This window comes from Xylocopa sonorina, chromosome 10 (assembly GCF_050948175.1).
Source record: "Xylocopa sonorina isolate GNS202 chromosome 10, iyXylSono1_principal, whole genome shotgun sequence".
NCBI classification, from domain to species: Eukaryota; Metazoa; Arthropoda; class Insecta; order Hymenoptera; family Apidae; genus Xylocopa; species Xylocopa sonorina.
The window spans coordinates 11,973,298-11,998,766 of NC_135202.1; the positions used below are offsets into that span (position 1 = coordinate 11,973,298).

General features: G+C 40.8%; 4 protein-coding genes across 6 annotated transcripts; 2 read left to right on the forward strand and 2 right to left on the reverse strand.

Annotated features, from left to right (window-relative positions):
• The first annotated feature begins 171 nt into the window (after positions 1–171).
• On the forward strand, positions 172–3,044 carry LOC143427857 (vesicular integral-membrane protein VIP36). 2 transcript variants are annotated; one of them, XM_076902343.1, is made up of 8 exons: positions 172–481; positions 742–857; positions 1,030–1,227; positions 1,320–1,482; positions 1,593–1,759; positions 1,850–1,913; positions 1,998–2,155; positions 2,267–3,044. In XM_076902343.1, the coding sequence occupies exons 1-7, from the start codon at positions 364–366 to the stop codon at positions 2,147–2,149; spliced, it is 978 nt and encodes a 325-aa protein (XP_076758458.1). In that variant the 5' UTR covers positions 172–363; the 3' UTR covers positions 2,150–2,155; positions 2,267–3,044. The 2 variants fall into 2 exon arrangements, with proteins under 2 accessions (XP_076758458.1, XP_076758457.1); XM_076902342.1 differs by having other exon boundaries at positions 1,998–3,044.
• Positions 2,304–7,660, reverse strand: Wfs1 (wolframin ER transmembrane glycoprotein wfs1). Its single transcript, XM_076902330.1, has 6 exons — positions 7,463–7,660; positions 6,987–7,091; positions 6,683–6,899; positions 6,367–6,590; positions 5,094–6,298; positions 2,304–4,962 (listed from the first exon to the last, which is right to left on the reverse strand). The coding sequence occupies exons 1-6, from the start codon at positions 7,518–7,520 to the stop codon at positions 4,177–4,179; spliced, it is 2,595 nt and encodes an 864-aa protein (XP_076758445.1). The 5' UTR covers positions 7,521–7,660; the 3' UTR covers positions 2,304–4,176.
• A 237-nt stretch (positions 7,661–7,897) lies between these two features.
• Scgalpha (sarcoglycan alpha) lies at positions 7,898–25,144 on the reverse strand. 2 transcript variants are annotated; one of them, XM_076902334.1, is made up of 11 exons: positions 16,130–16,179; positions 15,910–16,050; positions 15,205–15,344; positions 14,909–15,084; positions 14,703–14,804; positions 11,889–12,063; positions 11,548–11,795; positions 8,910–8,981; positions 8,550–8,693; positions 8,382–8,450; positions 7,898–8,314 (listed from the first exon to the last, which is right to left on the reverse strand). In XM_076902334.1, exons 2-11 carry the CDS (start codon positions 16,031–16,033, stop codon positions 8,290–8,292), a joined length of 1,275 nt encoding a protein of 424 aa, XP_076758449.1. In that variant the 5' UTR covers positions 16,034–16,050; positions 16,130–16,179; the 3' UTR covers positions 7,898–8,289. The 2 variants fall into 2 exon arrangements, with proteins under 2 accessions (XP_076758449.1, XP_076758450.1); XM_076902335.1 differs by lacking the exon at positions 16,130–16,179 and adding an exon at positions 25,137–25,144 and having other exon boundaries at positions 7,899–8,314.
• On the forward strand, positions 17,533–24,735 carry 5ptasei (inositol polyphosphate-5-phosphatase A). The gene is made up of 11 exons (XM_076902328.1): positions 17,533–18,088; positions 18,866–18,907; positions 18,986–19,086; positions 19,653–19,740; positions 19,819–19,882; positions 19,943–20,163; positions 20,239–20,379; positions 20,475–20,636; positions 20,737–20,922; positions 21,014–21,079; positions 21,814–24,735. Exons 1-11 carry the CDS (start codon positions 18,026–18,028, stop codon positions 23,386–23,388), a joined length of 2,709 nt encoding a protein of 902 aa, XP_076758443.1. The 5' UTR covers positions 17,533–18,025; the 3' UTR covers positions 23,389–24,735.
• Positions 25,145–25,469: the final 325 nt, after the last annotated feature.

The following is a 25,469-nucleotide window of genomic DNA, read 5'->3' on the forward strand; positions in this document are numbered from 1 at the left end:
GACGAAGAGAAAAAAGAAAATTGCAATTAAATATAGTACGAAGCGGGTAATATTGATCAAGCTTTGGTTGCGTTTCGCATTCGGATACGGTATGATCTTTTTGTAACAGTAGCCGCAGATTTTTTTCCTATTATCGCGAGGCGACACTGATCGTTGTCCGTTTAAATCCCTACGCATGGTTTGCTCGAGCATTTAGACTTTTCCTATTGGCTGAACTGATTAAACGACTAATTTCAGAATATCAGAAACAACAAGGATGATCCCAGTAGTAGACTTTGCCGATTACAAGTCATAGACTATCGGAGAGTACAACCTAAAATTTAGCCAAGTACCGTGTCGTTATATTTGTATGAAATATAGAAAATGATCGTGATACCGTGTTTGATTTTAATTGTAAGTGCGTTGGAATTAATAGCTGCAGCAGAATGGAACACAAAAGACTATATGAAACGAGAACATTCTCTAATCAGACCCTATCAAGGTTTGTAAATTTCAGACCGTTTTGCGGAAATTACGTTCGCCGATACAAACAATTGTGACGTGTGAACGTTTACGATTTGAACGAGCTTTGCAATGCCACGTAATTAAAATGCATAGATAATGCTAATGTTATGTTAACAAAAACAAAAATGTTGAAAACTAGAACAATGAATTTAATTTAGACAGAGACGAAATATAATTCTAACGTATCTGTGAGTTGTTAAGCTAATTTAATATTTCGTGCACGTTTCTTAATTTCAGGGTCTGGCATGACAATACCTTATTGGGATTTCACGGGTAGTACAATGGTAACGAATAATTATATTAGACTAACACCGGACCTACAAAGTAAGCAAGGCTCGATATGGAATTCAATAGTAAGTCTTAAAGCATTTTCTTATGCTTGCAATGCGGAATTATGAAAGAAAAGAAACTTTGCTCCATTCTTTTTTGTTACGATTAGTCATTAAACACATATTATATTTTATCTTGTCAAGATGACGCGATTGAAGCCTAATAGAAACACTTCCCTGACATTTGTTTATTTAGCCGTGTCACGTAAGAAATTGGGAGCTCCAAGTTCATTTCAAAGTTCACGGGAAAGGGAAAGATTTATTCGGCGATGGTTTCGCTATTTGGTATGCGAAAGAGAGAATGAAAACAGGCCCTGTATTCGGAAATCAAGACTACTTTCAGGGATTAGCTATAATCTTGGATACGTACAGCAATCATAATGGCCCTCACAATGTACGTATGTCTAAGTACAAGTAACTATTATAAAATTGTGCTATTAGATAAAGAAAATATTGAAATTGTAATAATTGCTTTGAATATTTTAGCACCAGCATCCTTACATTTCTGCCATGGTCAATAATGGCTCTCTGCATTATGATCACGATCGCGATGGGACCCATACGCAAATCTCTGGATGTGAAGCTAACTTTAGAAACTTGGAACACGACACGCATATTAATATTAGATATGAAAGAGATACGTTAACTGGTATGTGCATAGATATAGAATATTAGTAGGCAAAACGAGAATATTAAAAAATGCTTATACAAGTGTTCCTGTATAAATATGTCTGACACTTATTTTTTCTTTTATCACAGTTTCTACAGACTTCGCAAACAAAGCTGCATGGAAAGAGTGCTTTTCTGTGAAGGATATAAAACTTCCTACTGGCTACTATATCGGAATTTCGGCAACTACAGGAGATTTGTCTGATAATCACGATATATTGTCCATTCGTTTGTTCGAATTAGATTTACCAAACGATGTAAGTAGTATTATCCTTTTAAAAATGTTGAATATTTTTTACTTACGTTGTACAGAATTGCTTAGAAAAACGTGTTACATTCGATTTCAGCCTAAAGACCAAGAAGATAGATCGAATATTTTACCATCGGCTGCATATTTTGATGCACCTCGAGGTAATGCAATAAACGATAAACCATATATATAATTAACGTAATTATATTTTTGCATTCGTTACAATGTTATCCTTCTTTTTACAGAACACGTCGACGATCCGAAACAATCAGCGTTTAGCAAAGTAATGATTTTCCTGTTAATGCTTGTGGGTGCGCTCGCATTGATCGCTTGTGTGGTAATAGGTATTACCTGGTACCAAAAGTATCAAGAGAACAGTAGGAAACGTTTTTACTAAATCACGGTGCGTTATAAACCAATTTTGCTTTCATATTTCTCCTTTTTATCGGACACTATTTCTATATAAAATAAGGCGTAGTCATAAAGTGTTCATAAGACTGTTTCTTTGGATTAGTATAACGAATAACAGCCATAATCTACGATACCGAGAGGGAAGGTACTTTTTAACTACGATACACATCGGCAAAGAACAAAACAATTATAATAATAATTTATAACATGTTGCAGCAGTCGTAAGATCTATCGAATTGCGCTATTTCCTACTCTAGCTCTATGATAATATTTGTCGCGAACAGTACAGAGTTCCTTTACCAAAGTTTTTACGCGTTCTTAAGTTGCTGCAATAAATCTTGTAGAAATAAGTTCAATTATTCCCATTAGAATTAAACGTACTGATATTATCCCTCGAGTGAATATAGTTTTCCGAATAGACGCGATTGGACACTAATTTGTCGCATATCCAGCTTGAATTTATTAAGAAAATCAGTTGTTCTAAGTGACTCTGAAATTCATATCGTTATCACTAAACGTTACATATGAGTATGATTAGAAAAGATATTTCAAACTCTTTGACTATCGATATCTATGAGAATGTTATTTTTCACTTGTACTTATCTTTACATGTGTGGATTCGATAGAATGGTAAAGACTTGATGGATATAGATTTTATATTTGTATATAAACAAACTAAACCGAACATTAATCAATACGGGAATAGTTGTAGAAAGTGATTTCGTACTGTACAACTCGTTTTTATACAAAAAATAAAAAGGGAACCAAAATTTCGAAATAAACATTGTTAAGGAACGTAATGTTATTATTTGTGAAAATATAATGTACGTAATTTGTTGCCAAATACAAAATAAATATGTATTAAACCGTGTAAAAAAAAATTTACCTTAGAAAAACATAAACAAACGTAAGTAAAAAAATAAAAAAGTTAATATATATCTTAGAAAAATATGTTCCCTGTAAATTCATAAGCTATTCAAGCAAAACATTATTTTAATATTAACAGCATTCTTTTTGCTTCTTATAAAATATATTTTATTATAAATAATAATATAGTTATGTGAACAAAAAACATCAAGGCATATCTATAGTCGTCTTCATTCTCTACAATCTTTTACTATTGTCTTGAGATATATATGTGACATATAGAATAACTGTCACCCTTTTTCTAGACAGTTATTTAATTGTTTATGTTTTTTTAAAATCTAAAACACTTAACATCAATTTAACAATAATCTTTAACTCCTACACATTGTACATGTGTATATATCTTTACTATCGTTTTGAAGTACGTATAATATTCAGATGACATTTATACGAGTAAAGATATCTCAACAATTAAATTAATTTACATACATATATCCCTATTTTTTATGTAGATGCGAGTGATGTTTTTCGTTAAAATTTAGCATTTAAAAAAATGTTATATTTTACTATAAAGTTTAAAATAAAATCGAAAAGGTTCCGCCTGTTCGATTTTCTGAAAACGGAATAGAAAAATATTAAGCACTTTTATCTCTATTACTGGCAGTAATATTTACGAAAATATATTGATCTTAAAATATACGTATGTAAGTGTATTTTTTTTTTTTGTAATGTAGACACTTGACGAGTGTTTAATGAAATTCTAATGCCTGAGGTGTTGGTAACATCAAAATATGTTTTCTTTCTCTTTTCTTACAGACAGATAGTATAGTTACAAAATATATCTTCAAAAATCGAGTAAATTCTGAACAACTAAAGAACCCGAATTTCTTTTTATACAATTAAACTCAATATTATACTTAGGAAAGAAAATACTGAAGCTTAAAATCTACAAGACTATAAATTCTTTTCCTCTGTTTTTGTCTTTGTTTGCTTCTTTTTCGGACAGTTTTACAATCGGATATCTTTCAAATAATACTTTGAGTGGAAGTTCAATGTATCATTGAAACTTATCTCGCTGCAAACAGCTTTATCTTCACTTTCGATATTGTACATTTCATAGATCGTGCAGTAGCGCGAGAATTATGACTATTTAAACAAAACGATAGGATTCAACAAGAAATTTAGAACAGTTTTTATACCTAGGCAAAGGTCGCTTAAAATCGAACTGAACGTTATATGATATCTATAACGTTTGTAAGATTTTAAGTGGACAGAATGACAAGTGAGGCAACCAATTTCTTCCAATTCGATATGAGGTTCAGAACCACCGAGCAACGATTCGTCTCTTAGACCATCATTTAAAAGTGTACCAGAAAACCAGATCTTATCACCTGGATATATATTCAAGCTAAAATTGGTAAAAGAGTGATCAGCAATCAGTAAAATTTCCGCGTTACTTCCCCACATACCGCTTTTCATTTTAATCGTGATCTCAAACTCGTACTGATCCCACGCTGGAAAGTGGCATTTGTTTTTTCGTCTTTGAATACTGGCAAAGTGCTTACAATTTTTCCGTCTCAATTCGTTGTTCGAATCGCAATTATTTAGATATGGTTCACCGTACATACAACCAACTACATCTCTGATACTATCAGGTAATTTGTTGAATATCACGGCAATGTTATTTTTTATCGATTTCAACTTTACATTCGTCACGTAACCCTCCCACGAGATTAATATACCTTCCAAGTTGGCGCACTGAGTCTGTACTTGCGCCTTCGACGACAGCTCTTCCCACGCGGGTTGATGACAGTAATTCTGATATTGTTCCCATGAAAGCGTCGAAACACCTTCGTACGTATCAGATTCTTGTTTGTACTCCATTATCATCGGCCATGATAGGAACATACCAGCACCGATTCCCATTACCAACTGAAGTTTAATACGCGAAATAATCGAAAGTTCCACGTATTGTAAAACTTTCCGTGCTGATGACGCCATTTGGCACCACGAGAAAACGTGATCAGCACAGAAAATGTTAATTTTTTCATTGATATATTTACCTGAATAACAGTGATGATCCAATTAAACTTGGGAGCTCGAGTTTTCCTCAAATACCAAGAGGCAAGAAACGGCATGCCACCCAATAATGTAGTTACAGCTATTCTCATTGCTAAGTCACTTTCCGACAGATACTTAGTAACAGCCACAATTGGTAGAATAATAGATGCTAATCCGGCGAGAGGCAAAAAGAGAACCATACCAACTAACGCCAGTGCACCCCTAATTAAGCCGTACCACGTTGCACCCTGAGAGCTAAAGATCGCTATTTGCCACCAGCTTAGAGTAACACAATGAGGAATCAAAGTCTGATAGGTTCCGCGCCAATTATCGCGCGCAGCCATTTTTGCAAAAACAGTTGGAATCAGAAAGTAGAAGACTACGCGAAAGTTCAGACAAAATTCTATACCATTACCAACAACGTACGAAGCAAAAGTTGGAACTCTTATGTCCAAAAACCTCCACCCCTGAGCAACCACGATATCTGTCTCGTACGGATACTTCGCTAGAACATGGACAGCGAAGCTGAAAAGAGCTAAAAAATCCGGAACTTTTGATGAATCTCTCCACATAAAATTCAGCAATGTTATTAGCGTTAATGCAACCGCTACGATAGTGAACTCGGACTGTGGTGTCCACTGATGAGCTATGATAGGATAAATCATCAAGTTTAGAAGTAAGGCGAGAAAAAAGTGGCCGTAAGGTTTCAGATTGTTACAGCAGAATTGATACTCTGCCTCTTCGGGGTTCAAATTGCCGCCCGAGTAACTGAGGAACAAACCAGACCAGACACGGAAATTATTAAACTCCCGCTTTCGTTGTAACATTTGAAATGTGGCGATAACCATTACAACGAAAGACAGATAGTATAGAGCCATTGGTATGAACAATATAAGACTTTCGGTGCCAAGTAACGAATAGAGTAAAAGGAGTAACAATACATGTACGTTCGATGTGAAAAGAATCTTCTTAATTGATACACCCCTTCGACCCAACGTTTCTATCAGCCAAACGTAGAGACGTTTCAAGGATGCGAAGGGATGAAACAGAGGCCTTTGCAATAACGGTATAGTATCTAGCGCCATTTGAGATTGACCTGCCATACACAAAGCGTGTGAAACTATCGGAAGCATACCGCGAGCGTAACTAGCAGCAGCAGAAACGAGAGCTGCTTCTGTAATTTTCTCTCCTTGATGATCCATCCAATCTAAAAAACAATTCCACAAATTAAATACTTTTAAGAAGCTGTTGCAAGTATCAAATATGTTTTCTAACCATGGACATCATTTTCTTTATCTTCCTCCCTTCTAGCTGCACAATCTTCAGGAAGCCCATTTTTCGGGAAGTCACCAGCTGAAATGTCATTAGTATCCTTGTGTGAATTATTGTGTACTATATTATTGGAGTGAGAACAACTAGCGTTCAATGAATTTGATGCTATGTCCCTCATACGTCGTTGTAGTTGCTCTGTTGTGATGAAGTCTTCCCCATTCGATAAACTGTATCACCATGCATCGATAACAATGGTATTAAGTTATGAATGGATTATAAATATCTATAATCTTGTTGTATGAAGTAAAATTCTTGATACCTGGTGAACATTTCTCTTGCTGCTCTTCTGGCCAACTTTTCATCTTGAGTCATGTCAAGACAACTCTTCACATCGTAATAATTGTGTTGCGTGATGCCACGGCCAGTGGCTAAACATTTTCTAAGCATATCCGTGGCTTCTAAATTGCCTTGCTCCGAAGCTTTTGTCAGCCAATAAACACCCAACTTTGCATTTTCTTCCTTGTCAACATCTAAATCTAAATTATTACATACAACACATCATAAAGGAATGCATTTATTATGATATATAATATCACAAAACAAATGGGATTTTGCATTGTTACCACATCTTTCTTCTAATAATCGCTTTGCTAAAACTACTTGAGATTCTGGACAACCGTCTTCGGCCAGTTGAGACCGCAGTCTTCTAAGGGATCCTCTTGGTCCATCTAGAAATCATAAAAATTCATAAATTTCAAGATAAAACTCTACTCCTCAACTTTTAACAAAAATGTTTTCATTATTTACAGCTAACATAGATCAACTGTGATCTATTCATTTGTTCCCGTGTAATTCAATGTTATGCCGTGACATTGTATCATAAAACATTGTTTACATCGAATTTACCAACTGTCAACACTTGGTAAAAGAGCAAAGCATTTAATCGACATATTTCTAAAACTCGTACGGATTCTTTCACGCTATTATGAAATTATTTGAAATTATATTTTCAATCGCACACAGCATCGTCGAATGGCAATGGGAAATGGAAACAACACGTTTGTGTACGAATATGTTGAAAGTGAAATTGCCGTCCTACCATGTAGTGTCCATTGTTTTCTACCAGATCTGCCAGACAATGGTACAATGCCAGCCATAACTCCGAATGTACTAAGAATCACTGTCACGATGCTTTTCACTCCCCGCGGTTATTTCACCGCATAAATCAATTATATGATATGAAAAACTTCTGCTTCGATAGGCACATGCAATATTTCTTGACAGAGCCGACGGTAAAAAAAAAATTTAACTTAGAAGGCATGACTCGGTACTGCGCATACGCTACACTGCAAAAGGTTAGATTCTTGAAAGGCGCGAGAAATTAAATAAAATGTAAGTTTCAAGAAATAATACTCTGCTCTACTGTTGGTATTTGAGACGAAAATATTTGAATCAGGTTTGACAGATTGAAACGGAGAAAGTCCTCGGATAACTACAAGGGTTATTAAATAAAAAAGACGTTTCATTTGTAATGTCATTCTTGATTAAGTACCACTGTACGATACAATTGTATTTAAAGTGACTAGTATAAAATCGACTACTTGACCATTCTAAACGTTATAATATCTTCTGATAAGTGTAAATCGTAAAATTGATATGCTAATTTGCTATACTAATTACGAGATCCCTTTGTATTGCTAAAAACATGTTTTCGCAGTACTTTTATTGTTAAGTCTGCTTAGTTTTAAGAAACAAGTCCTTAGAATCATGAAAAATACGTACTTGTTAGTAGCTGTAGAGAAATTACAAAGCAGTAGACAATGCGGAGCCAGTATCGATGATTTTGCGATTTTTCTTGTGTACTTAACGATAGTAGAACGTCAAAATAATTCAGCAAAACCACGTTTTCGCTGGCTCCTCGTGTAGTCAGAAATCTGCTCGAATGCCAACTCTAAAAAATAATTAGCGCGAATAATAATAAGCATCGACAAAAATGAAAATATACATGTGGGGCTTACAGGTTGCTGGGCCCTGTGTATGGCGGTGGATTTGGTCGAATGTATGGATTGCAGCGTTCGTTGGAACTCCTAAAAAAAAAGGTAACCAATTACGACTGAGATGGGATGATACACTAACTAAAGGTATCGAAGCTGGACAAACTTTTTAATTGTAAATGTACGAAATACCTGGGGCTTCGTAATAAGGAATCATTGGGACTGGAAGGATGAGCTGAAAGCGATTTCAGGGTACCCCTTTCGATGGCAGCGTATTGGACCATTTGAATGTTGTTCTTGCTAATCCCTTCGCCTGTCGAGGTTTCTCTTTTTTCGCTGCGAAGCAAATACAAGGAAATTTCAATGATTAAATTGCTTCATAATGTATTTTTATACCGTTCTAAATGAGTATTTCTGTCGTTAATGTAAGTACACAATTAATCGAAGTTAATATGATTCACACCAACGTCTCATTAGCATTAATGATGAATTACCCAACCGATTAGTGTAAATTAGCATCCTCGTATCGAGATATGTGCACATGGTATGTACCTTGTTCCCCGCTTTTTGTCGAGAAAAATATTAAACAACTCGTAGAAATATTCTTCGGACTCAGGATCGTTCCTATGGAAAAAAATAAACTGTTCTGTTTCCTTTCTTTTCTTTCGATTGCACATAACATTAAAAACGATTAACTAAATGTTAAGAAAAAAAATAAAAAAAGCTTTCGACGATCTCTGCGTAAACCGTGACTTGCTCCAACAAATTGATCACGGCGGTAATTTTTTTAAATGAATTCCATACATTATCGTTACTTTTTTTTCACTTATATCGGCGATGACGTCCATGTCCTATTCTTGTTTTCGCGTAACCCGCATTATCTGCAGCCTGATGCCAATTACCTTGATCACATGCATAGAACACGAAGGCTGACACTCTTGAATACCAATATGTGACGTTGAAAGTCTCACATCCGATCGATATCGCAATTATTACAGGCGATTAAGATAGCTCTCCGACTGTGAGACTACCGAGATTATTTCTTATTACAACTATATTTATATACTTTCTCAGACCTTGCGACATATCTGAAACGTTCTATAATTTCAAGTCAATTATTTTAAGACTTCGCTATACAAATGAAAGAAAAAATAGGTAACGCCCTGTTGATCAGAATACTCGAGATAGCTTACGATATTTCCCAAAGAGAAACGTAAATTCCAAGTTCTGTGTATCGATGTTTAAAGCAAAAGCCATTACGTGTTTCGTTTCCAAGAAAACCAGTCACATTTACAGGCTATATTACCAGTGATTCCGCGAACATAATTGCTCTGTTTGACGGAACGATGCGGGTAATTGTAAACTAAGCTAGCACGATCGTTAGAACGGACAATGCGTCGAGTTAGTTACGCTGTGAATAATTTTAACAATGACTGGTCGTTAATGACGTGCTATTTAATCGCGGACGCGTTAGATTTATCTTTTCCTTTGTCATATAACGCGTTTATACGAATATTACCAGCGCATGCTCGATAGAACAAAAAATGGATACACTAGACTAATTTACGAAATTTAAATTGAGCCATTAAAAAGTTAAAAGTAGATTGTAATCGTCAGAATTGTTCGCTCATAAATAGATCCATTTTTACAGCTAGCTGCAAGTATTTTACAATTTTCTAGCCTCCAATTTTCTGCTCTGAAATTCAAGTTAAAAAATTAATTAAAAAATTTACAACTATGTACGAATGCTTTCTATAGACACCGTGAATGTAGCGTTAGATTTCGCTTATTAACGTATTCGTTATTGGCGCTTCGCTAAATGAACCACTCGATGAGCGGCTAATTAGCAAGAATCAAGTCGACGATTTCCTGGTGGATAAGGGTCGATTCAATTCCGTTATGAATGTGAGATATCGTATAACAAATGATCTTTTCCTGTTCAGCCATTTATCCGTTCACTTATCAACGATACATTCTTCTACCTACACACAACGTTCATTTCAATTGAAACGAGGCAAGGCTACCCTGACTTCCATTACCTGGGAATTGAATCAGATCGTTTTTCCCGGACTATTTCTGCACTTGAATGTGTTACATTCTTTCTGGACAATGAAAATCTACTGTTTCCATGTTTACTTTTACGGATTTTCCTTATATGCTCACGGCATATACGCATTCCTCTTGGTTCGAATGATTCCATGGCTTGTGTACCGCTTAATCGTGACTGAAGCTCACTGGAGCAGTGATACGCGCCATTAGTATACCTCGACGATAAGTGAACTGTACACTAATCGTTGTATGCCACGGCACACGGGTCACGATTGTATGTACCGAACCTCTTTCTATTTATACCTAGTGCATATATGCACGCTCCAAGGGAGAATCGCTTATTTATTTCTGTTTAGAAACATCTCGTTAGCGCCGGCTTGTGAATCCTCCTTATTTATCGCGCCACTGGCACAGACATCCGCGCTATCCTTCCTGTTAAAAATGCGTGTTAATGCTTGATAAAGTCATTTACCTTCTTTAAACTTTAAATTTAACGCTAAGCGAGATTACCTTGGAGCATATGATTACAATTCATGAAAATAATATTAAGTGACCATGGTTGGGCAAGGCATTGGGCTATATTACTTGCAAATTACCCGCGCACGCAACAGCTGTGCTTATCTGGCACACGATTAGAGCCGTATTCGTATTTTCGATCGTATACCGTCCGGTACGTCACTACTTGACCAGATATCGTAGCTGTTTATGAATGAAGCCAGTCGTATATAGTAGTAGCAGCAGCCCCCTCCTATCTCTGTTCTTGGCGCCCCTACCACTTGTACTCGTTGCTTGCACAGCTATACACGTTGGAATTCATTCCTCGAGCACGTGCTTCGTATAGAATGACAAATATTTCGGTCGACGTTCTCTTAGTACTAATACACACCTCGAACCTATGCCAAGTCTCTCCCACATTTACCCCACCATTTCGATCCAAAGAAAAATTAGACGTCGAACGCTTCCGAGGATAAAGATGTTATGCTACAAGAGTAGGTATTAGAAACTGTTGCCGGATCAAGGAAGTTAAAGAAGAAATAATGTGCAATAGTAATAACGAATCTCTCGAGAATGTTATACGAACCCTTTATCCTCTGAAGTTTCCACCTGAAATTCGGGAAATTCCACATTCTCGATCACTTACAGCTTGTCATGGTTGAGGCACAGCATCGTGCTAAGCAAGGCGGCCAGTACGAGGAGCAAGATCGTCGGGACGAAGATGGTTGTAGCGATTTCCTTGAAGTAACTCCTGGTGGGAATACTGGCTTTGGTCGATCTGGCCCATCGCCACTCCGTGTGCTCGGAAATACCCGAGGCTGGTAAACCGAGAACGTTCATGCTGGGTCCTCGTCTCGCGCTTTCCTGCTGCAGACTGTGTTGCTCTTGCTCGACCTGGGATCAGACACGGCTGCACGTGAGCCTCGAGTCTCGAAACTGCGTCGCGCGAGTCGTTTAGAATAAGCGCAAACGATACAGAAAGCTCACCAATCTGAACGAGCACCAATCCAACGTGAATCCTGCTTCTCTGAAGAGTCTCTCGACGCTGGTGCGTTTAAAGTCCCGAGGACAAGATGGTAGTTTCCACAGAGGCTTTACTTCCTCTTGCAGCTCGTTCAATTCCTGCGAGAATGGCATTGAACTTCCCAGTCGTATGACGACTCTGAAACGTGAAACAAAAAGATAGCACTTGAGACGAGAATAAATATAGCGAACGATAAAGCATAAGGCGCAGACACTGAGAGTGTATTGTTTTCCGTTGCAATGGAAGACGGCATACTGTCCGCGGAGAATCCTCTCGTGTCAATACCGCCCTCCCTCCTTGAGATTCCGTGACTGCACGGAGTTTTGCACGAGGAAAACATCGATGCGTTTCGCGTACGTGTTCCACGGCACGTCGGTGGCGCTTAACTTTTCAAGTTGCGTCACGACTTTCTTGTCCGCGGCATCGCTGCACGTTATCTCCGTCGAAAATCGGGGACGATCCCGTGCTCTAGTCCCGAGACGTAATTTCCACTAGCTACGATTACCTCGTGTCAAGTTTTTCCCGATGTTCACGCGATGAGTACCGTTACCATTGATTCACTTCGCAAACGATACACAAAGTGGTACAGGATGGAAATTCTTCGACCGTTTGAATGACCATTAGGCCGAGTCATCGCTCCTCTATTCCTGCGTCACAATTTCCCCTCAAGATTCTCTCGAAATTCCTCTCCGGTTATTTACGCGGAACCGACAAAGCGGCGGCGATGTAAATACTCGCGATGCTGATCGATTATGCGCGATGACTCGTATTAGTATTTCCTAGCATTGCGCCCCTCTGCATTTTTAGAATTGTGACGTGATGTGTCGCGAAGCCAGACTGCATGTGTTCCGACTGAAATAGCAATAGATTTCATCGAATTAACGAACATACTAATCAAGAATATCGAGTTAGTACAGTCCCTTGATCGTAGATATAAATCAATACCTATCCTATTGTTGCATTCATACAATTTTCAACTATTAGTCGTAATTGACATCTCAACTGTTTTCTGTAGCTCTCTCGTAGACCAGCAGCTTCAGTCTACGGACCATTTTAATACTGCCGTGACATTTATTACTTTATCATGGAGTTGTACTGCACATAGTCACGTATATGCAGAGTACAATTCTCGGCCACGAAGAATGTCAATGACGAACTTTCACCGTGGCGCATCATCGCGTAATGCCACGGGACGCATGACGACTGCTGAAGTCTAAGGTTGAGAGTACGAGATAGAGGAGAGCAGCAGGCCAACCGGAAGCCGCTCAGTCAGTTAACTCGGACGAGCGCGCTGACAATGTCGCACTCGCGTTACCAATCTACTTAAACGCGTCTGCAAGCTTCTACAACGTTAAATCCACGCGGTTATTCGCCTACGTCGACTCGCGGACCTCTCGTTTCCCATACGTTCAATCGTAAACGAGCCTGCTGCGTTACGACTACGTACATAATTAGATGGTGGGAGAAGATCGAGCGATTCGCGACGAGGAAAGGATAAGGTCAGCCGCGTAATTAACTGCCCCGAGAGATCAACGAAACGTGTAACATTTAATTGCTGCCGCGATACATAGAATCAGCGTTCGACGGTCTATCGAAGCCAATCGTCGCGAAGAAAGGGTGCGTTCCTGGCCGTAACCACGGTTCTAATATTAAACCCTAGCCCGGGACCATGGGTAAAGGTTTCTTTACCACTGCTCCGTTCTAAAGGGACAGCAACACGCGGCGACGTTTGCGGGAAACTTGAAGCGAAAAGGAGCGTCGAATCGACGTACCGATGAACGCGACACAATAGACGAAGGTCGGTCAAAAATAAATTTATTTTACGACACTATTACTCACGCACAATTGCTCGTCTACCGGGTCTATCGTATACCGGGGTAATTCAAATTTGACACATCCGAGGGAGACGAGGCGCGTGAATCAGTCAGTCGAAAATAAATGTTTTACTTCGCACGTGTCGGGCCGTGTAATAACAAAGTTGCACATCCGTCGATCGGACAATGGGCATACGATGAATCGACTCGACGCGCTTATGGAAAACTCGAGCTGAACGGGACGAAAACGAGGTAGGAACCGCACGAGCCATTCGTTCAGGAGTAAATGTTTATTCCGCATGACGAGGCGGACAATGATGACACCGTTACTCATCCGTGGCAGTGCATTAAAGTGATTTGGATTTGACGCATTTCGAGATCCGGACGATAAAAGTGACGCGTGAAATTCGTTAGAACCATCGTCGGTTCTGTCGGGCATTGATGTTCAAAATTCAGCCCTGAGACCGAACGAACGATGACGAAGGATCGTTAGCACTTTGGTAAGTTCTTCAATATACGAATATCTCTGATCGTTATCTCGAATGCGATGTTTGGCCAGTTTTTAGAGTGGCCAAACATGTTGTTTCGATAATTTATAGCTATCCGTAGGTCGTTCTATGCTCGTAAATAGGAAGGTGGCAATTACCGATTTCAAGAATGTCGTAGAATACCGCGGGACGCACGTCATAACGTTGTTTTCCGTTGATCGTTCGATTAATACGTCAGAGATATCGAGGCGAGCACGTTGAATTTCATTTAAGTCGCAGACGATTATCATAATGGCTACGGTTAACGGAACCGCGTGACCGTTTCGCGCCAACCTCTTTTATTTAGAGGCACGTCAGCAACGGCAGGTCACCAGGTAACAACGGCAAAGAAATATACCTAATTGCAAAGTAAAAGTCGTCATTGATGATGTATGTGGCGAATAAATTTTCTCGCAAGTTATTTAAAGACGCTCACCCTTCGCCCTCGCTGGGTTTCAAAGGTAGCCGAGCGCCAAGCTCGATGGCCGATGCTAGAAAAGTTACGTACAAGTCCGTCGCGCCTTTCCACAGCCTTTTTCTGTAAATAAAAAAAAAAGAAGGGAAAGCTTAATGACACGTATCGCCGTTGCCATATAGAGAACGATAACAAGGCAGGTTTTTCCTTGAGCTTTATCGACAGACCTAAATATACCGAGAAGCTCCTCGGTTCTGTTGCGGTCGAACATATCCTCCACATTTAGATTATCGATCTTTAAATGGACCTCGTACTTGGTCAGATTTTCCTTCTCCAGGACGTTCATGTCCAGGACCTTGTATCTGGTTTCGTAAGTGTGTTTGTTTAGGCCCACGATCTCCAGCTGAAATTGTCAGACCAATTCTACGGTTAGTAAACTCAGACCTGACGCTTTCCAAGCGGAAAGGTTTTTCGAAGAAGATAAAAAAGATTGAGGCGCGCTACGATCTCGTCTCTGGGTCACCTGGAAGTATTTTCGATTCTTTGGAGCGACGCCGTACAGGAAACCATGGTGATCTCTTTTGCTGTACGTGTAGTGAATCCACGAAGGAAGATCAGGCGCGTTCAACAACGAGGGTTGATACGAGAACTGGTCGGTACGTGCTGAAAGAAGCAGTGAATCACGTTCCAATTCATTAAACATTCAGTCATTTAGGAATATCCATAGGTCACAGTGCCTCTGAATAAGTCGATTCCAACTAATCACGAGTGTATCATAGCTTCGAGCGATTTCACCTGTTTCCGAGAAAGGAAGGGGCACGTAAAACGAAGTTTTATCTGAGATACGTATCAGGCAACGAAAAAAAAAGGGAAAAGAAGAGAAAAGAAAAAAAAAAACGGTAAAACGCGCGATTCTCATGTGACGTCGCGCGTAAGAAGCGTCGACGCACACGTGACAACGTCAGCTGATAGTTCGACGCGACATTCGGCGCTTCTCGAGACCGCAAATCGATTGCTATTCGAACGGTGGCGCGAATGACGCGCGCGGCAGCGGGCCTCGATTTCAACGAGCGAATCGAGAGTTAACGGCCCTCCTCTGTCGTTGGTTATTTTCGTACGCTCGTACGTTGGTGACCACGCGTACATATGTACCAACGATGTTAATGCGAGATACAAATGCGACGCGAATCGACATCGCTGGTAATGCAGCAGCGTTCCTCCTCCTTACCGTCGCCGCTCCAGTCGAACGTCTCTGGTCTAATCGGAATGACGAACACCTCGGTCATTAAGATGCTCTCGGCGCACGCGAAGGCCGCCACCGTCAACGAGAACGCTACTACACCCGACAGCATGACTCTGGTGTGTTTACCTGAAAAGTTGCCAACGACGAGTAACCGTAAATTAATCGTTTACATCTGAAACCTGAATATGGACACGCACGTTCACACCCTCTCTCGATCCTTCCACGTAGGTTAGGGGATTCTCCAAGTTTTCACGCGGAACTATCTCGATTTCTCGAAATTATCATTCGTTATCGACCACAGGTCGATTCGAGATACGGTACGACGCTTGGAAAGCTGGCGATGAAAATAGATGCGATAATTCCGTGGCTTGGAACGACAAACGAGTCGCAGGAATCTGACACGAGAGGCTCGCAAGAGGTAAACTCGTCGCTTGCGATGGTGGATCGTTTTTAACGGAAACGGAGGACACGTTACTCTAGACGAGCAGGTTAACTCGCGAACGCGGTGCAATGGCAGGTCGAAAATCGAACCGGCATGCTCGTCTCTACGTCTGCACACGGTACGTCCCGCCCTAACTCTGGTGTCGAATGATAATTGCTGGTAACGCAGCGGCACATCACGTTTCGCGACAATTTACCAAATGCTCTCTTGTCTCTCCCCCTTTCTTTCTAGTCCGCAGCGTGGTCGGACGCGCTCGTCTCGTTGACTATCGTCGCCGAATTCGTCGTTCGACGCCTGTTACCCGGTTCAACGGTGCATCCGAGCGCGATTCAAGTTTGCCAAAAAGAATAAGAAATGAGAAATAAGGTGTAAGCGTAAACGGAGCATAAGAGCGCGTGCGTTTCGCCCTTCTCATGCGCAGCTGGAACATCGTTCCCGACAGCCGTATCCAGGACCGTACGCGATCGTCGTACGCTCAGCTTCGCTTACCCCAACATTTTCCAAATTTTTCCTATCGTCAGGCGCTTCTCTGTTTCGCAGAATTTGAGAGCTGTACCGTTTGGAAAATACCCACGATCTCCTGGCTACGTGAAACCCTACACGTTGGATTGTAGGTTTCCGGTAACGCATCGAGTGGCGCGCACGCATGTACCCTTATCTGAACTAAACTTCCGTACCATTCGTTCATTATCATGACGCATTTAACGATTCTTGATAATACGAAACGGCAAATGTTTTTGCGGTGACTAATTAAAATGCGAACCGCAACTGAATAATCATAGAGTTTAATCAAACCGCCTACGAGCGTCTAAGACTATTGAATTACTATTGATGACTTTTTTTCAGGAGGATTCATGAGATCGGAACTGATCTAGAATACTAATTAATTCAACAATGCTTCGACTAACGTAGAATTGGTTTTTACAGACTATCGCGTAAGAGAGGCCCGAGCGGTTGATAAGAAAAAATGTGGAGAGAAAAAGGTGAAAAAAATCGCGAGTTCCAAGGAAGTGGTTTGAAGCGTAAACCGCGGGAACGGTTTTTAGCGGAAAAATAGTAAACGCAGATTGGTCGGTAGAACGGGGAACGCGGAGGGGCCCAGGCGTCTCCACGCGGCGTCGTTTGTATCCGACGCGCACGGCACTGCCTATTGACGTCTGCAGTAGGCGTGGTTTCGCTCTGGCCGATAGAGGGATATATTTACCGCACACACAACTTTTCTCTCTGGTGCGCGAACGAGCCTCGCGTTATTCGATTAATAATGTGTATTTGCAGTGCGAGGTTTGATGCGACCGGTGCACGGCGCGAAACCGTGGCCACTCCTCGGCGCAGGGGTTGATTCCTCCGGAAACACGCGGACCGTTTCCTGCCCGGGGGTGACTGTTCCTTGAACCCAAGCAAGAGCTGCACGACTCGAGTGTGCTCGTGTCGACGAAAAGCCGAGGTTCCCCGCCGCGGTCCACTTAACCACGCAGTGCAGTGTGCCTCTCTCGCCTCGCGTGTGCCTGTCACACGCTGCCTCTTCTACGCCGTCGTCATTCACTCCTGATCGCCGTGGGCCCGATACCTGTGTCTTCCTCTTCGACCGCGAACCACCTTCATTCGTCACCATTTACCGTGGTTCTTTCAAAAACTTTCCCCTCTTGACACATCGGGAGAATGGCGGGTAACGGCGTTCCGGTCTTATTGGTCACCGCAAACGTTGGCAGTATTTTCGAGGAGGTCAGTATACATGCATCGCACATAATATCCACGCAACAAGAGTATCTCTCGTTTTTCCTCGCCGACCACGACCCTGAACGATCGATCGATCGCGCCTCGCGATTTACTCTTCGAACGCAACACCACGCACGACCTACTTCTCTTTCCTTCTTTCGTCCTCTTTCTCTTCCTCTTTTCTACCTTCGCTGTTCGAAGAAGCCACTCGCTTGGCGCGTCTTTCGTATAGAAGTACGCGCGATGCCACACCGACGTAGCGATGCTAACACTCTTGTTCGCTGCTTACAACCGTTCCTTCTTCATTCATCTTTTTTTTTTGCCCCCTGTTGTTTTTTGTCGCTGCGCTTAAACCGTAGAGCGTCACACGATGCTGCCCGCGAATGCTGCGTGCATTAATCGCAACGTTTACGCGTGCAGTATCGTGCTACGTCTGCCAATGAATTTCCATAATTATGTTCGTTATCGGCCGCGTGAGTTTTCGATGGGATTCGAAATTACGCGTTCCCATTCAATCGATTGATACGAACGGTGACTTACCGTCGTGACGTTAACACACCCGTTGCAATTTCCCCAGGGGATTTCTGTTCCATCGTTCGCATTCTGTAAATCAACGAAAATAACAAACGATTAACAAACGCATGCTTCATTTTACGTTGGGATTACTTATTATATATCGCATTGGTACGCGTCGTTATTTTTAATCTTTTACGATCATTTTTTTCTCGTCGATATCAAAGGTGTTTCGATCGAATAATTACAAAAGCGTGTCCTCTTTTACAGCCTAGCGTGATGCTGAAAATTTGGACGGAAGAATTTTTATCTGTAAGTATTACAGATAACATGCTCTGTCATTGCGTAAATACAACGGTTATTTACATTCATGGGGGAATTGCTTTTCAGATTATACTGAGGCTGGATCCGAAATTTATTGCACTGCACTGCCAAGAAGTAGGTGGAAAAAATTACGAGCATAGTACCAGACAGGTGGAAGACTTTGTCAGGTAATTCAATATGTATATTCTTTTTACCCCTTTCGAAGGTTTATATACTGCATAGATGGTAGTGATTATGTGGTACTAAGAATAGAAAAGATCCCTAGGAAAATCTTGTTAGAGCAAAGCCTCTTAAAAGGTTTCCGTTCGTTGAGCCTGTTAATTAAATTGATGCAACACTTACGACTTTACTAGATAGTATATATTCTCCTAAATACTATTGTTTATCTTATAAATGGAATTATTTATGGAACGATACGTAGGAGGAGATGTATGCGAGAGCCTTTATAAAACTGTATCGAGACAAATAGGTTCTCCCTGGACACGATATTGAATGTGATTTAACGCATAGTTGGCAGAAAGGGATAAAAATAGACGATCACGCGTGGCTGTACAGTTGAGTGAGCCACTTCAAAAGATGAGCTTATCGAATGATATTCATAGGGGAGCAATGTAAAAAGAAGAGCATATAAAAAATATAGCAAATCTTTGAGCTACTGCGAACAGATGAACACTTCTCGGTCTATCTTGTGTATCTTGATTTAATCTAAGTAGGTTTGCATCTTTTTTTGCAGGTTACTAATGTCATCGGAAGAATTAAGGCTGTTTGACAAAATTAGGGTATTCTTAGACGAAGACTATTCCTCTGCTGAACATTTTACGGTATGTAACTAGGAAACAAAATGTATATTTTACATACCAAACAAATTTATGATAATGATGCATGGATTTCTTTTCCAGGCACTTGGGAATTTTTACTTTGTGCACGAATCATTGAAAGATGTTTTATTATGGGATTTCCAAGGTATACAAATTAACAGTCTATGAAGATAAAAGGAATCTAATTTATTGTTGTAATTTTTAGAATGCACTTTTATACCAGTGAATGGAAAGGAGGTTCATTCTGGTAATATAGAAGCAGTGACGACCAAAGAAAAAGCAAAGTTCCCTCAGGAATTTTTTCCAGAATGTAAATGGTCTAGAAAAGGATTTTTAAGAACACGATGGAGTATTAGCGGAACAGTTTTTGATCTCATAAACATACACTTATTTCATGATGCCAGTAATTTTATTGCTATGGAAACGGTAAGTCACGATACGGTAACCCACGTTACAGGACACGTTACGTATGACCGTCTTATCAATTCTGATTACTTTCAGTTTCCATCCGTATACAGTAAGACGCGTAGAAGAGCGCTCGAGCATACGTTAGATAGGTTTCATAATGATAAATATTCGAATGTACCATACTTCTTATTTGGAGACTTTAATTTTAGGACGGACACGGCTGGTGTGATCAAAGTAAGCATGAGATAAAATTTGGAGAGTAATTTCATTCTTATAGAATAAGTATGGTAGAGTATTTAACATGTCTTCTTTGCTTCTTTTTTTTATAGAAACTTACAGAAGATACTCAAGAGAGGAAGTTATCAAACAAAGGAAGTATTTCAAAGTTGCAGTTCCACAACAAAGACGATGATCTCGTATTAACGTTAGGAAAGAAGGAATTTTCTCATTGCGAGCATCAGAATGTATTTATGAAAAATAGTGGAGAATGGGTAAGTGATTAATTGTTCAAACTTCACGGTGTATAATGTTACTTACAATGCTGCATTGACAATTAGGAAGACCATAATGAAATTACCGATATTTATGTAGCTACGTGAATATGACAGAGAGCTGGAAGACTTTGATGGAAGATTATTTGAATTTCCGATTAAATTTGTACCCAGTTATCCGTTTGAGGAAGATATCAATGAAGGTTCGAATTATATGCAAACAAGAGTACCGGCTTGGTGCGATCGTGTTCTACTCAGTCCAACCGCTAAAATGCTACTACAAGATGTACGGAATATCGTATTTTCCAAGTTCATACCTTTCTATAAAAATGTATAGCGGGAGGAATATCTATCGTACAACTCGAATATATTTCCAGATAACATCACCGGATGCCGTGGAATACGGAATAATAGGTCCAACAACCTGTATGGGTGACCATAAGGTAAGACCATCTTTTTCCTTTTCTAACGTAACGAAAAAAAGGTACTGGTTCGTTTTACTTATTATTCTGGGTGAATATATTTACACACTTCCTAGTTCTTATTCTGATGATTCATTCTTTTAATTATTATGGTGCAGCCTGTTTTTCTGGAGTTTCGAATGAATCTCTAAGCACTAAGGTACCTATCTATGAACTGTCTGCCTGTTCTTATCTCTTGGTTTCTCCATACATCCTTTACTTCTACTATATAATATTTCATTCTCCTGTCTATTACTACATATAAAGGCTTGTCAGTGTAGTTGGTTCAATGTAGTACTTTACACTTCTAAATTCTTCACTTTCTTCATGATTTTCAATTTCATAATTCTAGTTAGCGTTATTGTCTCATTTCGTCATCGCAGGTATGCACTTTATTCTGCTTCCTTAACGCATATTCGAGACGCGGTTTGAAACGAATTTAACACCAACAAGGATACTCTAGTATTATGAAATTCTAATCGAAAAATCTTGTGTACGCAACTGAAGATTTGTAATAATAGTTAAATATTTTCCAGTCGACTTTACAAACGTTCAGTACCACAAGTACTTCGTCACCGTATTCATTGCCCTGATTATTAAATTAATGTTAGCTAGACTTTTTATAGAAGTCCCAACCATATGAGGAATGTCCCTCCAATTTCTTCATAGAGATGCACGATAATACATAAGGATCGTCCATTTTTTCCCGTTTCCAGCCAGTCTACTTGAGGGCTAATCTCATCTTGGACGAAGGTATGATAAACTGCTGCAGCTTGCCGAGCGCACCTGAGTTTTGCTTTCGAGTGCCGAGCGATTACGTGGAGTTGTTGTCCATGTTGCCTGATTACAGTAGTTGCGTTAGCGGCCGCCCCGGTTACGCGGACCGTTCCGCTAATCTGTTGCACGCAGCACCTATCAAGCATGATCCCTACACCCCGGACAGCATGGACAGCCCCAGTCCGAACGCTATAATAACAGCCACAGGTGACGTGCCGGACGTAGACGTAGACAACATGAACGCAGCGTCCGCGTTGCACTCGGCACAGGCGTCCAACCTGGCCAGACGCCTCGACAGAGCCGTGTCGCCGGCTCTGTTGAAGTCCAAACTGGAACTGATCGTACGGAGCAAGAAACAAGAGGCGATGGAATCCGATCAGGACACGAGCGATATCAAAAGAAGTCCCAGCGATTGCTGCTTGCGCTCCTGGCCTGACGCGGACGAGCAACAACAGTGGAGCGTCAGAACAAACAGGTGTAACAGTGATGTGTCCTGGCAAAGATCGCATCTCTTAACCGAGGCATGGGTTCAGGCTAAGGGACAGCAGGGGTATCACTCGTTTGGTAATTTCATTAACCGTTCGTCCCTGGATTCGACGCCACCGAACGGTGTCGAAGGTTTAGTCCCTGATCTGATCATACCCAGGATATCGATCATAAATGCCAGCAATTTCGAGTCGAACGAGAGTTCCGTGTACTTACACGACGACAAGTATACCGTCTACTCGGACACTAAGCTGAGCACCTACTCGGACGGTCAAACCAAGAGTTTGAGCGGCGAGGCTTTCAGCTCCGAGAAGTCGGACGAGCTTTGCGACAAAGCGAACGACGAGAGTAACAGACTGACTAGTTCGGACACGAGGAAGACGAACGACAACTTATACCTGCAGAACATTAGCGAGCTTATCACGAAACAGGAGAAGGATACTCGGGCGATGATGACGACTGTTAGTACAAATCTCTTTGAGAGCGAGGAACGAATGCTCGAGGACAGGGAAAAACGGTTGAATCAAATAATGGGTACCTTGCAAGACACGGAGGACAACGACGATAAAAGTCGGTGTACACTCGCGGAGGTTGCAGCCGTTGATACGTTTAGTATTAGAGATAGCAGGGTAGTTTCGGGAAAACCTGTGGAGGATGAACGGACTTACCAAGTATTACGACTTGCGCAAACTGAACGAAGAGACGTTGATCTTGGCAGAAGCGAAGCGAAAGACGAACTCCCAGAGAAGGGGGCGACGATACCGGTAAAGACGGAGGAGCAAGAGAAATGCGACGAGACGAATCTCTGCACAGACGCGGAAGATTTTAGCGCGGCTAACAAAGAGCCGGAGATATCGAGACGCGACAGCAAAAACGAAACGAGCAGTTCTCTGCAAAGTCAAGATACTAGCGACAACATGGGTGACGTTAAGACGAAATCAGCAGCGCGTAAAGTCGCAGAGAGTTGCAAGGGTAATATCGTCGTGAAGGGAAGTAAATGCCAAAAATGTTGTTGCGTCGTGTCGTGAGGGGATAGTTGAAATTGTAACCACATGTTCCTTATTTATTCTCCGTATACATAGTCAACGTTCTCGAGTCAAGTCGAAGAAGTCAGTTTTTACGTCTCCTATAGGAAATAAGTTAAGATACAGCGGTATTCCTTTAGTCACTTAAAACATGCCCCGCCTACGCTCTACCGAATAGCACTAATTTTCTATTGTACACGCATGCCGCAAGATGTTTTCATTTTAAAAGTGTCTTCTGCATGTGCATGATGCTGCAACGGCGTCGAACGTCTTCTCTTTTTATTTAAGCCTAAGTCCGAGCGATAAAGTTACGTATATTTTCATATTCTAGATGTGCAGTTGAATAAGCAGTATATCATTGTTACGTAGCAATATGTCACGTTATGTAGAGTTTAATCGGAATAACCAAGACGACTGCGTCGGTGTATAGTATCGAACAATACGTACGATGTATTAAAACAGTGTTACCAGTAATAGACACGTCGATAGTTTCCGCAACGATCCGCGGTGGCCACGTTATCCTATTTTCTTAGTTCAACGAATAAGTGTACGCAGTTAAAGCATGTGTATCGAGCGCCGTTTAATCGAGACACATCTTTTGTTGTAGTTCTCAGTTTCTGTTCGATCGTCTCGATTTTATTTCGTTCCCCCATTTACGCGCCATTTTATTGCCGTTGCGAAGTATTCCATCCATAGCGTTGCACGCTCTCACCCTGAAACCGCGTACAAAAACGTGTACCTTTGTATGCATAGTATCCTTGCCAAATTTACTGTGTCCTATCATAGAATGTTAGAAACGTGCGCGTGCGCCATCGTGCACGTAGTCCATCGCCTGGACTCGACTGCCAAAGTTAGTTTCGTTTTAGCGATAAGAAGGAAGATGTTAACTGATACGGTAAACATTAGCCACGCCGAGAATTAACGCCACGTTTATTACTTCCTTTACGTTACGGCTGGTTGTCGATGCTTTCCTTTCCTAATTTGAATCGATGCCACTCTATTTAATCATGTCGATGAACGTGGAACGTATACGAGTCTTGCCAAAAATGTTTTACGCAATAGAGAAGAAGAATAATGGCGTCGCGATGCTATATAGTAACATTCGCCGTTTCATTCATTAGAAACGTTACATACACGCATAGGTACTTACACTTGGCAAAAGGTAATTGTAACGTTCATTTTATCGAACCAACTCGAGATCTACTAAACATTGCAGATTCGAGCAATCGATTTCTCATGCACTTGTTCCCGATCTTCCCGTGCTTACGATCCGCGAGACACTTTATCAGCAATTATTTGCTTCCACATCTCTCGTTTGTAAATATAAATTTATTTTTAATACAACCGAAAGCCGCTTCCTTTTTATTTACTTATCCTTTTATTTGCGTGTCAGTGTTACCTGTACGTTGCATCAACAGTGCGTTCCCAGTATTATACGTACTCCTTTGTACGCTTACTTCACTTAGCAGAGCAGATTAAAGTGAAACAGAGAATAAATCTCTTATCTCGAACAAGTGACCAACAGCGATAGTAAATCCGTTTGAATCGTCGCTAGCCTCCCGCCAAATTGCCTTCTCGCAGCTTACTTCGCGATGACGTACGAGTTCGAAGTTTCGTAGCGAAACTTTGAAGACACTCAAGCCAGTATCAATTTTAAACGCGTCAGTTGAACTTCCCTACGCTACAAAGAGACCTGGTACAGTGCTCGCAATTAACAATACGTAAAAAGAAACGAGTACGAGCAGTTTTACCTTTGTCTGCTCTGCTGATCTCACCAACGGTTGGTCAATGATCGATTCTTCGCTGCAGACACGACGAACGAGGAGTCCGAGTCGGGCACGATGTCCAGCTTGAGCAGTCGCGAGATATTCAACAACAACGACAGCAGCCACGGCAACAATAACCACGGCACGACGACCATCACGAGATACATACACATTAAGCACGCAGGCTCGTCGGTTAAGATATTCAGGGAAACGACTGTCTGATATCGAACGTGTCGCTCGCACGATTCCTCAAACGTTTCACGAGCTTCCTCCGTTGCAATCTTGTCACAGGTATTTGAACAGTTCCGCGAACACCAT

What these genes read in the sequence shown, in the direction of transcription:
- LOC143427857 (XM_076902342.1), top strand. Translation starts at nt 364, where the DNA reads ATGATCGTGATACCGTGTTTGATTTTAATTGTAAGTGCGTTGGAATTA. An exon ending in TGAAAGAGATACGTTAACTG is followed by an intron (nt 1,483 to 1,592) that starts GTATGTGCATAG and finishes CTTTTATCACAG; the next exon opens with TTTCTACAGACTTCGCAAAC. An exon ending in ATATTTTGATGCACCTCGAG is followed by an intron (nt 1,914 to 1,997) that starts GTAATGCAATAA and finishes TTCTTTTTACAG; the next exon opens with AACACGTCGACGATCCGAAA.
- Wfs1 (XM_076902330.1), bottom strand. Translation starts at nt 7,520, where the DNA reads ATGGCTGGCATTGTACCATTGTCTGGCAGATCTGGTAGAAAACAATGG. An exon ending in AAAACAATGGACACTACATG is followed by an intron (nt 7,092 to 7,462) that starts GTAGGACGGCAA and finishes TATGATTTCTAG; the next exon opens with ATGGACCAAGAGGATCCCTT. An exon ending in GCAAGAGAAATGTTCACCAG is followed by an intron (nt 6,591 to 6,682) that starts GTATCAAGAATT and finishes ATGGTGATACAG; the next exon opens with TTTATCGAATGGGGAAGACT.
- Scgalpha (XM_076902334.1), bottom strand. Translation starts at nt 16,033, where the DNA reads ATGCTGTCGGGTGTAGTAGCGTTCTCGTTGACGGTGGCGGCCTTCGCG. An exon ending in ATTGGTGCTCGTTCAGATTG is followed by an intron (nt 11,796 to 11,888) that starts GTGAGCTTTCTG and finishes GTCTGATCCCAG; the next exon opens with GTCGAGCAAGAGCAACACAG. An exon ending in TCCTTATTACGAAGCCCCAG is followed by an intron (nt 8,451 to 8,549) that starts GTATTTCGTACA and finishes CTTTTTTTTTAG; the next exon opens with GAGTTCCAACGAACGCTGCA.
- 5ptasei (XM_076902328.1), top strand. Translation starts at nt 18,026, where the DNA reads ATGGCGGGTAACGGCGTTCCGGTCTTATTGGTCACCGCAAACGTTGGC. An exon ending in ATTTTATTGCTATGGAAACG is followed by an intron (nt 20,164 to 20,238) that starts GTAAGTCACGAT and finishes GATTACTTTCAG; the next exon opens with TTTCCATCCGTATACAGTAA. An exon ending in CTAAAATGCTACTACAAGAT is followed by an intron (nt 20,923 to 21,013) that starts GTACGGAATATC and finishes ATATATTTCCAG; the next exon opens with ATAACATCACCGGATGCCGT.